A 12,864-nucleotide genomic window follows, 5' to 3' on the forward strand; every position below is an offset into this window, starting at 1 on the left:
GGCCCAGGCAGGGGCCTCAGAAGCAGCAGCAGCAGCCGCCTTAGCAGCCCCATCCCCGGAGGCCCTTGGGCCATGGCTGCCCCGGAGCTCCCTTCTGCCCCCGCCGCCGCCGCCGCTGCAGCCCGGGCTGAAGAGGACGAAGAGTCGGAGGCGGCGGCGGCGGAGGCGGCGGAGGAGGTCTAGCATCCTCCCTCCCTCCATCCCTGCCTGCCTGCCTGCATCCTTGCCTGCCTGCCTTCCTGCCTGCCCTCGCCGCCCTGGTGCTGGTGCTGGTGCTGGTGGTGCTGGTGGCCGGGGCTCCGCTGGGGCTAGTATGCGGGAGGCGGCCGGCCCTCGTCCTCCTGGTGCTCCCGGCGGGGCTGCTGGGCCATGGCTCTAGGCGGGGGCCTGGACGGGGCTCGGGCGGCAGCGGCGCTGCTCAGGGGGGCCCTGGGGCTCCGGGGACACGGCGGCCCCCGCCTCCTCCTCCTCCTCCTCGGCCTCCTCGGCCTCCGCCACGGAGCCCACGGACAAGGCGTCTACGGTGAGTCCCACCAGGCCCCCATGCACCCCCCAGAGCCCCCCCAGCCCTGGGCCCAGCAGGGACACAGGGGAGGGTGAGGGCCCCCCACGAAACTCCCAGAAGCCCTCCCAAGGCCCCCTCCAGACCTTTCACCCCTTCTAGCTCCCCCAGATCCCCTCCAGACCCCTTCAGCCCCAGACCCCCAATCCTGGATCCCTCCAGAACCCCCCCTCCAGACTCCTCAGCCCATCTAGTTCCTCCCAGAACTCCCTCCAGAGCCCCTCATCCCCCCAACCCTCCCTCAACGCCCCCGAGACCCCTCAGAGCCCCCTCCAGACCCCCACTAACCTTCCCCAAGACCTCTGCCCCCTCCCCCCACCGCCCTCCCCCTGCCCTGGGTCCGAAGGGTCCGGAGGGGAGCCTGCGGAGCCTCCTGCCCAGCCAGGCCCTTTCAGACCCCTCCACTTCGTAGCCCCCTCTTTCTCTGCCCCCCTTGTCTCCCCCACCTCTCCCTCCCCAGAAGAGCGCCAGGGAAAATGGGGGGGGGGGAAATGTGTGCTTTCTTATTCCCCCCTCCTCATCTCTCTTTTCTTCCTTCCTTCCTTCCTTCCTTCCTTCTTTCCTTCCTTCTCTCCACCTGCCGGAAGGGATCGGGGCCCCGCAGGTGTTGTGCGTGTGTGTGTGTGTGGGGGGGGGGGGGTTTGCTTCCCAGCCTCCCTCCCGAGAAGATCCACTCTCCCCCTTTCCTCCCTTATTCTTCCAATGGGTCGGGAAGAATCACTGCCCCCTCATACACCTGAGGAGGTATTGGGGGGGCAGTGGGTTGTTTCTGGTTTTTTTGCCGCCCAGCTCACCCCCCCCCCCACCCACACACACACAGGAGGCTGCTGCTTCTCCTGCCAATCTCCCTCCTTTTCTCCCTCCTTCAAGGCTCCCCCCCCCCCCCCGGCCTGCAAGGCATCTTTCGAACTCAGGGCTCCCATTATTGCCTGGGAGCCAAACTGGGCTCATCCCCCCCCCCCCCCCACACACACACACCAGGTGCCCAAATCCCCCTGGAAGAGGAGAAGGGAGGGGGAAGGAAAGACCAGAGAAGTTTTTGGGGAGGGGGTTCCTGAAAGAAGTCCCCTTCTGCCTTCCTCTCTGCGTCTCCCACCAGCAGGGCTGCAGGACTGGCACCCTGGGCTCCCCTCCTGCCTCTCTGCCCCCCAACTCTGAGCCACATCTGGGGGTGTCCCTGGTCCCCTCCTCCGCAATGGCTCGCCTCTGTACCTCCCTCCCCACTTTCCTTTGCCAGGCAGCCACCCAAGTGCCAGCCTGTTCTGGGCACACTCTGGGCAACCTTAGCATCTCCCCAACCCCAAAACCCCTCCTGAACCCCCCCCCCCCCAGCCATGCTAAGGGGTGCATTTCACTGGGCATTTAACCCTGCTAGGTTTAACCATGTTTAAAAGGGGTGCATTTCCCCTGTGCAGTTAACCCTGCTAGGTTTAACCCTGCTGGGGAATATATTTTACCTGGGCAGAGATGGGTTCAAGGTGCACCTGGCATTGGTTCCTCGAAGGGGTAATTAGCAATGCCATACTTGGCAATGGGGCCGGAGGAAACCATGAGAGGTCCAGAAGGAGGCACCGCATGCCCCACAGTGGTCCCGGACTCCCACCCCACCCCTGATGCCAATTACTCCTTCCTGGTACCCAGGGTTGGTGTTGCATCCCTGGAGAAGCTTGGCCAAGGTTTGTGCCATGCTTGTGTGTGTATGTGTGGTGTGTGTGTGTGTGGGGGGGAGGAATGGCTGTGTTGGAGAGATGCTAAAAATAACCCTCTATTAAATCTCCAAACCTCCCCGGTGTGGAGGTGGAAATAAACTCTGCTTGGCAGCCAGGGGGAGATGGTGCTTAACCCTCCAGAAGCAGCAGCAGCAGCAGCAGCAACAGAGGGGAGAGCTGGCATCCTCCTTGGCTGGGCAAGCTTTACACACACACAGAGAGAGAGAGAGAGAGAGAGAGAGAGAGATGGCTTTATGGATTGCCGTTGTGGAGGTGGGCACCCTTTGTGCCATGCAAATCTCTGGCTGACGTGAGCAGAGGGGGTGGAAGCTCCATTCACTCCAGAGGCAGTCTGCCAGCTTCCTATCTCTGCAGCAGTTGTGTGTGTGCGTATACGCATGAACCGCTTCTCCCTAGAATCAGAGGCATGGATGGTTTCCATCTGTCCTCCATGGAGGCGCAGTTCAGAGCATCCTTCCACCATCCCTGTGCTCCTCTGCCCATGCTTCCAATCTCCCTGAGAGCCATCTCTGCAGCTGAAGGATGGCAGGCTTTGCCTTTCCTCTCTGCATCTCATCCCATTGCCCTGGCAACAGCCCTGAGATGCGGGCATGCCGCCTGCAAATCTTCCTCTTATGCTCCTTTTCCCTTGTGTTGGAAACCCACTGAAGATGGGTTCATGGGATGGCTGTCATGGGGGACAGAGAGAGTGCAGGATCTCTCTCACAGGAAGAGAGATGGTGCTGGGTTTTGACTGCATCAGCTCAGGGTTGGGTGAGGAACCAGGCACCAGTTCAAAGGTTTAGAGGAAAGAGGAGACAGATGAGGAGTGCCTTTTCTATAGGAATGTGGTCTCTTGTGTGCCATTCCATTGGCTTGAGCCCAATTTCCTCTCTCCCCTCCATGCGCCAAACCTTTGCCCTCTCAGGCAAGGGAGCACTCTGGTCCCACGTGAAGGACAATGGCCCCCATTTCCTTCAGACACAACCATATTTGCTCCCTTCTCCCAAATGCATGTGCATAGGAAGTGTGCTATTAGAGTTCTGAGTGAGCCTCACCAGGGTGTTATTTTTAGGGATGTGTGTGTGTGTGTGTGTATGTGTGTGTGTGCCCATGAAAATCCTCCTCCCCCCTCCCCCCCCCGGATGCCTTTTCACCCCAAGAACTTGGACTTCCTCACAGGTTCCGTGTTGCATTTCTCACTGTCCAACCATTTGTTGATATTTGCTTCTGTGCACATTTGGGTTTCTGTGACAAGGTGCTGTGGTTTGGCACTTGAGATATTTTCTGTGTATGTGCGTGTGCGCGTGTGCATGAGTGTATGGTTTCTTTTTTCCACAATCAAGGCATCCGTTGCAAAAGGTTCGCTCCGTGCCGCACAGGATGTTCATTCAGTCCCAGGCAGTTATTTTCTTTCTCCTTCACACAGACGGCGGTGTGTTATGTGTGGGCAGAGAGAACAGCCAGCCAGATCTTGCTGGCATGGACAGTTTGGGATTCCTTGAGTCAGCCCCAGGAAAGAAGGACTGTTTTTTTCCCTGGTGTAACGCCTTGTGTTGCCGGTCCATTGAGTGCCAGATGAAGAGGGGTGTGAAGGCCACAGAGGAGGCAGACGGCAGAAACCACTCTGCTGGTGTATGCGTGTGATTATTTTTTTCTTGTTAGCATTCACAACTGTGTTGATTTGTTGAGGAATTTTGCCTTTCTGATTTGGGGTGTACATCTCTTGTGCCTTTCGTGATATTTGACTTGTCATTTTGCATCCCAAAATGGTTAAAAGACTTGAACATTCATGTTCCATCTTTGCTATAAGTGGGTTGCTTTGCAAAAGAGCAATGCAGGCGTTGTGCTGTCTTGCCTTCCAGACCATAACCACTTTTTGGCAATGAATTATTTGGGATGTAAGTGTGGACTGTTATGTGGTGGTTCTTAGCAGATTGATGTTATGGCTCTGACCTTTATGTACAGGCAAGTTCTAAAAGTTTGGGGATGACGCTTGAGATTACACCTTCTCTATTGTGGCGTATCCATGCAGGTTGCAGGTGGGAATCGAAATCTCACAGTTCTGCAAAGAGGCCTACTCAGGTCTCACTTTCAAACTCCAAGTGTCCCTCGGTGAAATGAAATGTGCATTTTGAAAACACAAACACACACAAAACATAGTGAATTGCTCTTCCAGCCAACACAGCAACACCTGGATTATTTATATATATATATTAATGTAGGCAGGCATGTTTGTACTCATAGGGGCTTCTTTGCATAGGATGAAGCTGTAGAGGGCAGTCTTTTACAGGGTCAGATGTTCTTCCTGAGAGAGAGGACTGGAGACTTGTACTGACTTTTGCTATACTTTACTAACTAGTTTGCCCCCCTGAATAAATGTATCTGAGCCAAGCAAGGGAGAGGTGGCAAGAGAATGAATAGTGGGACTTTCTTACTGCTCTCACTAAATTTCTTCCCAAAGAGAAAATCATATGTCTGAGGACAGCCTCACACATTTCTGTCTCTGGGGTCCAGTCACATGGGCCAAACTGTTTCCCATTAAGCCAGAGTTGAAAAAGAATTAAGAGATGTGTATGTTAGAGCTAGAAGCCACCAATTGGCAAGAACCAGAAATGCTCATTGAAGCAAGCACCCTCTAATCCTAGTCCAGGGTTCATCTCCTGCTCTGTGGCTGAACAACCATGTAGCAAAAACATAATTAGTACACTGGATAGTAACGATTGTCAGATTTGGAAGAAGCCAAAATGCACATGGCAAAGAATTGGAGAGAGGCATCCTGCAGACCCCCTGTGCTGCATCCATGAGGCCAGGGCAATTTCTTCCCCCCTTCCTGGCCTGTTCCTGTCACCCACTGAAAGGTCAAGCTGTCTTTGCTCCACCTCTTTACTACTACTCTGCAGCTTCACATATGACTGAACTTCAGGTAGACAATTAGCATGCTACCCTCGCTCTGCTGTCTGGCTAGTTTTCCTCTCTGAATGGTTGAATGCTTGGACAGTAACTCCAGTCAATCAGTCTCTCCCCACCTTGCATCTTCCTTTTTTTAAATTAAATTTTATTAATATATAAAACAATCATATTCATCAGATATTTACAAAAGGAGATTGCATCAAATATACCCCCCCCCCCATAGAAGCTTCTTCTAATTTGACTTCCACATTCACTCCAGAAACCTCCCCCTTTTCAATCATCTCCTTGACTTATTTTAAATTTTTTAAACCAAACATATCAATAAAATTTCTAAAACAGTCAGCCTAGAGCGCATTCGTTGCATCTTCCATCTGGGAAAATATAGTTCAGACAGGCATTGAGGACTGCTACCTCAATGAAGACTAGCTTACTCTCACATCCTTCTCACTAGTAGAAAATGACAGTCTGGATGCTTGCAGGGGTTTCTCCTAAAGTGACCTTTTGAGGCTTGCAAAGGGATCTTGCAGCACCTTTGAGAGTAGCTGAATGAAGGAGGTTGGCAGCATGAGCTTCATAGACTTGGGCTTACTTTCTCGGATGCCTATTTTCAGGGTTGTGAGAGAATCCTTGCCCAATTTGGTGGGAAATTGCTGGCGGGGAGGGAGGAAAAAGTGTTATTGAGAGCAAATTCCCTCTAAGTTGATCTCAGACACTTAGTGGATACTGGTAGCTTCTGTGTCAGGCGGATAATGAATCTGGCCAAAGTTTTGAACCTGTTTGGGGATCTAAAATCCAGAGTGTGTTTTTTGGGGGAGAAGGTTCAACTCCACTGCAGAGTGATGGTTTCAAAGTGACCCCTTAACATGGCCTTGGAGACCATGATGATAACCCTCTTCCTGCACAAATACAAATAAGAAAATATCAGCTATTCTGTAGCTTCAGGTCAGTGGCCTGTCCAACACGTCCTTTGAAAACTCGGCCTGGCTGCTCTGTGTTGCTGGGCAGCCTTTAATCTCAGCAAAACGCTGGCTGATGGGTTTTTCTTTAAAAATAACATTTACTGATAATCTAAAATCTTGACACAAGTATGAATATGATGATTAATATTTTGCCAGGGCTAAGGAGGCTCAATCAGGGATTTTGCTCTGCAAACAGGTAGAAGGGAGGTAATTAATTTCTGACTTGGAGGCGCTTCAGTTCAGCAGGTTCAGGAGCGGATGGCAAATATTCTCTCTCTCTAATCAATCCCTTCCAGTCCTGGGAGGAGTCAGGAAGTCAGACGGTGCAATTGTCCAGTGTTGCACGACTTCATTCAGAAATAATAGTACATGTTTATTTATTTGCTCAGTGCATTTATGTCTGATTTTCCCTCCTGGGCGGACCTCCAGGTGATCTCTCATCCAGGTAGCAAAGCAGAAGAATAAAACCCACAAATGGATCCACTACTTCTTTTGGTGTGAAGGCCACCATCATCCCTCTTGGGGGGTTCTCCTCCACCTTATCCCCAAGGCGCTGGTGTATCAGGTCCTGTATCCTGAAGAACAACAACCACAACAACCACATTGTGGGTGTACGGGAGTGGAATGCAGCAAGAAAAGAAATTCCACCGAAATGTTTGGAAGAACTTATTGACAGTAATGGAATGGACAACATTGGAAGGTGGTGAACTCTCCATCTGTGGAGGTCTTTAAATATAGGTTGGATGAACAAAGCCATGCCAAAAACCCATAGCACATCTCGGACACTTGAATCTTGTCCTGATACACCTCACTTTGCAGAACAGATGATGTGTCCAGTTTTGGGAACCACAGTTGAAAAAGCATATTGAAACATGGTCAGAGACGGGCAACCAGTTGTATTGTATTTAAAATTTAAACTAAATTTTAAAACATAAATCATACCAACATGCAAATACCCCTGAAATTATAAAAAAACCAACCTCAAATACATGTGAAATCATAACTCTAAGCTAACAAAATAATGCTTAACTAAATTACCCCCAAGGAGCCAGCATGTTGTAATGGTTTGAGTGCAGGACTACGATTCTGGAGACCAAAGTTCAAATCCCAGCTCAGCCATGAAACCCACTGGATGACTTTGGGCAAGTCACACGCTCTCAGCCTCAGAGGACAGCAATGGCAAATCCTCTCTGAAAAAGCTTGCCAAGAAAACCCCATAATAGGGTCACCACAAGTTGGAAATGACTTGAAGGCACATAACAACCACCACCACCACCTGCCTACCCCCAATATCTCCAGTTCCCTCCTCCACTTGAAACTATACCTACTGATAACCAGCATACAATCCACATCAACTCAAATTGTGACATTTAACACAGTCTAAAATTGAGTTCCCACTTTCCAAGCCTAGGATTTTTTATGCTCCATATCTTAGCTTTCTCAATAATGCAGACTCATTTTTATTTCATTTCTGACCTAAAAATTTAAACTAAATTGCTTCAGATCTCCAAGTCCACAACTAAAATCTTCCCTTGTTTCTTCATGTAAATCAAATATAGTCCCCAGTCCTTTAGATAATTGTCCAGAGGTTTTTCTTTAATTAACTTTGCTAGTTTGCCCATTTTAGCCGACTCAGACACTTTAGCAATCCAATCTTCTTCTGTAGGAAGTGAATCTGTTTTGCAGTTCTGAGCATACAGCATTCTTGCTGCAACATCTGCACTGCAGAATTAATGCAGTTTGATAGTGCTTTAAATGCCATGGCTCAGTGCTATTGAATTCTGGGATTCTGTGAGATATTCAGCTTCCTCTGTCAGAAGGCTCTGCACCATGGCAATGAAAGCACTATCGAACTGCATTAATTCTGCAGTGTTGCAGCAGCTAAATAAACAAAGGTCTGGAAACCAAGCCTTATGAGGGATGACTGGGGGAGCTGGGTAGGTTTACTTTGTAGAAGAGAAGACTGAGAGGTGACATGATAGTTATCTTTAAGTATCTAAAAGGATAGGACATAGAGGATGGAGTAAGCTTGTTTTCCGCTGATCCGGAGACAAGAGCATGAATGAATGGATTCAAACTTCAAGAAAAGAAATTCCACCTAAACATTTGGAAGAGTCAAGTAAGAGTTCCTTCAACAATGGAATGGACTATCTTGGAGGGTGGTAGACTTTCCATTTGTGAAGGATGGATGTTGGGTGGACATCTTTACAAGGTGCTTTAGTTGTGTACCCTGGAATGACAGGAGGCTGAACTAAATGGCCCTTCTGTCTCCTTCCAGCGCTAAGATTCTATGATTGTAAGGGAAAATTCCCTGTTCAGAAGGCACCTTTGCCTTTAAACGTCCTTTCATGGAGTTACATGATGCTGGATTTCTACAACACCTAAACAGAATACCACCACAGTGCAACATCTATGGATAAATAATGTGCGTGCATGGCTGACAGTACATTATGCAAATGCAATCAATATACAATGTGCAGAGGCAATGCATCTTCACACTGTACTCTGAATGCTTTCATATGCTACCACATGTCCAACAGTTCTGCATGCACAGCTCCACCATCATCTGGATAGGACCACTGTGCATTGTTCAGCACAATTAACTTACAGTTGTAAACCACTTAGACACTGTTAGTTCAGTATGAAACGGTATATAAATGAAGCTCTTTGTTTGTTCACAAAAATCGTTCTCCATGTGCAGCACAGCTTAGGTTTGTGTTAATCAGCAACACGATTTTGGCCTTAGAGTGTATCCATGCCACCCAATTATATCAGCTTAATCCCACTTTGACTATCATGGTCCCATTCTGGGATTTGTAGTATGGAAAGAATCCACGTTTCAAATTGGATGATGGAAATGCCATTGAAATTAAATACCAGAATCTGTCAAACGATCTGAAATAAACTTTAGGGGGACCATAAGAGGAAGAAAAGTGTCCTTCGGGAAACTATGGAATGAGAGTTAGAAGGGATCCTGAGGAACGTCTAACCTTCTGACAGTGTAGGAATCCCTCACTAAAGCATCCTTTAGAGGTGGCCATCCAACCTGGGTTTAGAGACCTGCAAAGAAGGAGAGTCCACCACTTTCCATGGTCGTATATTCCACTCTCGAACAGATCTTACGATGAAGATGTTCACCCTAATGTTGAGTTGAAATCTCATTTCTTGTCATTCAGATCCACTGGTTCAGGTCCTATCTTCTGGAAGAGCAGGGGCAACAGTCTTCCGCAGCTGACCCAAACAATAGGACAGCACACAAAACCAATCTAAAATTGACAATAAGCAAAGGATACCATGACCCTGCGTCTTTAAGGCCTGAGCATAGGGTCACCATAAGTCAAAGTCAGCATGGCCGCAGTGACTGACAACAAAAAAGAATATGAGGAGCATATCGTGAAAAATATTTACATAAAATGTTAGCAAGTCTTTCCTTAAATATAGTGGAAGTCGGAACCAGGAAAGGGAGCTTGCTGAAATATTAGACGTCAAGGGAGTGAAAGGATTGCTAATGGAAGACAAAGAGAATTCAGAGAACGTGAATGAATTTGGTGAGGCACAAGGTGTTAGAATGGCACTGACACCCAAAGCACTTTTTAGGGAGAGAGGAAGCATCTGCAGAACTGACAAAAAATGAAACAAAAAATTGACCATCAAAAGGTAAATGGGCAAGTCTGTCCGTTTAGATGGCCTATACCTGATAGTTTTAAAAAGCCAAACTGGGGAAATGTCATGGTATTTATCGTCATCCTGGAGAGAAGTGACCAGTGGGTTCTGTCCTGGGCCCAAGGCTATTCCAAATCTTCAACAGTGAGAAATGTAAGGTACTTCTACTTAGGTAGAAAAAATGAAATGCATAGATATAGGATGAGGGACCCTGGCTTAAGGAGACTATGTGTGAAAGGGATCTAGGAGTCCTAGTATAGACCATAAGTTGAACATGAGTCGACAGTGTGATGCAGCAGCTAAAAAGGCCAATACAATTCCAGGCTACATCAATAAAAGTATAGTGTCTAGATAGGGTTGCCATATCCCGCCCCCCGGCGGGACAATCCCGGTTTGGGCGGTGCCATCCCGGTCCCGGTCCGGTTTGGCGCCCCTCCTTCATGGTCCCAGCCGGGGCCAGGAAGGAGGAGAGGCCGCGGCGATCGCCGCCGGCCTCGTCCCCTCCTTCATGGTCCCAGCCGGGGCCAGGAAGGAGGAGAGGCCGCGGCGATCGCCGCCGGCCTCGTCCCCTCCTTCATGGTCCCAGCCGGGGCCAGGAAGGAGGAGAGGCCGCGGCGATCGCCGCCGGCCTCCTCCCCTCCTTCATGGTCCCAGCCGGGGCCAGGAAGGAGGAGAGGCCGCGGCGATCGCCGCAGGCCTCCTCCCCTCCTTCATGGTCCCAGCCGGGGCCAGGAAGGAGGAGAGGCCGCGGCGATCGCCGCCGGCCTCGTCCCCTCCTTCATGGTCCCAGCCGGGGCCAGGAAGGAGGAGAGGCCGCGGCGATCGCCGCAGGCCTCCTCCCCTCCTTCATGGTCCCTGAGGGTCCCAGGAACGAGGCGAGGCCCCGATCCTGGCCTCCGATCGTGGCGGGGCCCAGGCGGGGAGGGAAAGCCTCCTTAAGTGGAGGCTTTCCCTTGCCGCTTGGCCTCCGCTGCGATCGCGGTAAAATGTAGGACAGAATTTTCAAATGTAGGACACACTTTTTGTGTGTCCTACATTTGAAAATTTTGTCCTACATTTTTCCCGGTTTCGAGGTCCGGCACTATGGCAACCCTATGTCTAGATCAAGGGAAGTAATAGTGCCACTCTATTCTGCTTTGGTCAGGCCTCACCTGGAATACAGTGTCCAGTTCTGGGCACCACAATTTAAAAAGGATGTTGAGAAACTGGAGCCATGTGTCCAAAGGAGGGCGACTAAAATGGTGAAAGGTCTGGAAACCTTGCCCTATGAGGAACGACTCAGGGAGCTGGGTATGTTTAGCCTGAAGAAGGGGTGATATTGAAAGGGATAGCTCTGTTTAAGTATTTGAAGATATGTCACACTGAGTGCAAGCTTGTTTTCTGCTGCTCCAGGACTAGAACACGGGACAATGGATGCAAGCTCCAGGAAAAGAGATTCCACCTCAATATTAGGAGGAACTTCCTGACAGTAAGGCTGTTCAACAGTGGAACAAACTCCTTCCTCGGAGTGTAGTGGAGTCTCCTTCCTTGGAGGGTTTAAAACAAAGGCTGGATGGCCATCTGTCGGGGATGCTTTGATTGAGAGTTCCTGCATGGCAGAATGGGGTTGGACTGGATGGCCCTTGGTGTCTCTTCCAATTTTATGATTCTGTGATTCTATGATTATAATCTGTTACTAAAACCTGCTGCCTTACTAGAAGGAAACACCAGTGGGTGGGTGTGGTTGCATCCAGACCACAGTAATAATTCAGCTTGACACCACTTTAACTGTGACAGCTCAGGGCTATGGAATTCTGGGATTTGAAGGGTTTTGGACTGGATGGCCTTTAAGGTCTCTTGCAGCTCTGTGATTCTATAATTCATAAAATTAGGAAACATATTACATATATAACTTTTATTTGTTTGTTTTTAAGTGGTTTTATATTGTGTGTATGTGTTTTTAATTGTTTTGAATTTTACTGAGAATTTAAATGTTTCATCTTGGGTCCCTCCTGGGAGAAAGGCAGCATATAAATGAAACAACATAAATAAATAAATAAATAAATAAATAAATAAATAAATAAATAAAATACACCGTTATGTAGGATGATGATGATGATGATGATGATGATGATTTTTTATTTTTTTATTAAATTTTAAAAACACTACGCAATCATAAGATACCATAACATACATTTACCCAAAAATTATCACAACATACATCATCTCTTACTTTACACAAACATATGTTTTCAAACCTGCGTGTCTTGCCTACAGTTGATTTCAACATTAAATCATTATTTAATCTAATTAATCTATTTGGCAATAATGGCCATCCACTACTTCCCTCTATTTATTCCATCAACTTGATACCTTCCCTTATTCCCTTCTCTATTACCTTTCTCCTCAAATACCCACTCTTCCCTTTCACCTCTCTTCCCTTCTTTCTTCTCTCTTTCTCTTCTCTTCTTCTTCTCTATTCTCTTTCATTTTCCAATCTTCTCATTAACTCTTCAAGTCTCTTACTCTTCCCAATTCACTGACTCTGGCCTTCAATCACTTTCTTATACTCTCTGCATTCATACATTACTTCCTTTCCATTATCTGCCAATTTGTCTTTCCCTCTATTATTGACTTTCCATCACTAATACCTATTGCAAATCACACCGTCTTAAATTATTGTAATCTCAATTCAGTTGTTGTAAAGCTCACTCATATAATTTATTAGGTTACTTATCTTATTAAATTGGTATCGTTACTATCCAATTTTTCTATTTCACATCTTAGTGATCTAGAGTCTATACATCATTTCGTACCTATACTTTCTGATTACGGAGGTATGTTTGTTATGAAATCTACAAACAACATGGTAATCATGATGTGTTTCCATTGAAAAAGATCCTAATACTGTTGGGGCCAGGAATATATGCCTGGGAACCAATCTTGAGGTTGAGATGGACATAGCCTGAAGAACAGACTAATGTTGTTCAGTAGTAGTAGCAGAACAGTACTAATGTAGTGTGTGATGGGAATAAGAAGCCAAGGCCAATTCCATGATAAGGCATATACTTTGCTTTGC

The 12,864-nt window shown here is 48.1% G+C and overlaps 1 protein-coding gene across 2 annotated transcripts in view; it reads left to right on the plus strand.

Moving 5' to 3' along the window:
• Positions 1 to 247: 247 nt before the first annotated feature.
• MDGA2 (MAM domain containing glycosylphosphatidylinositol anchor 2) overlaps positions 248 to 12,864 on the plus strand; it is a 515,550-nt gene continuing 502,933 nt past the window's right edge. For both annotated transcript variants that reach the window (XM_089522969.1, XM_089522970.1), the window contains exon 1: positions 248 to 523. In XM_089522969.1, the coding sequence (XP_089379095.1) occupies positions 370 to 523 (154 nt within the window). In that variant the 5' untranslated portion in view covers positions 248 to 369. The remainder of the gene's footprint in view (positions 524 to 12,864) is intronic.

Source organism: Sceloporus occidentalis, unplaced genomic scaffold (assembly GCF_023333645.1).
Source record: "Sceloporus occidentalis isolate IW3139 unplaced genomic scaffold, rSceOcc1.0.p SCAF_4, whole genome shotgun sequence".
Taxonomy (NCBI): domain Eukaryota; kingdom Metazoa; phylum Chordata; class Lepidosauria; order Squamata; family Phrynosomatidae; genus Sceloporus; species Sceloporus occidentalis.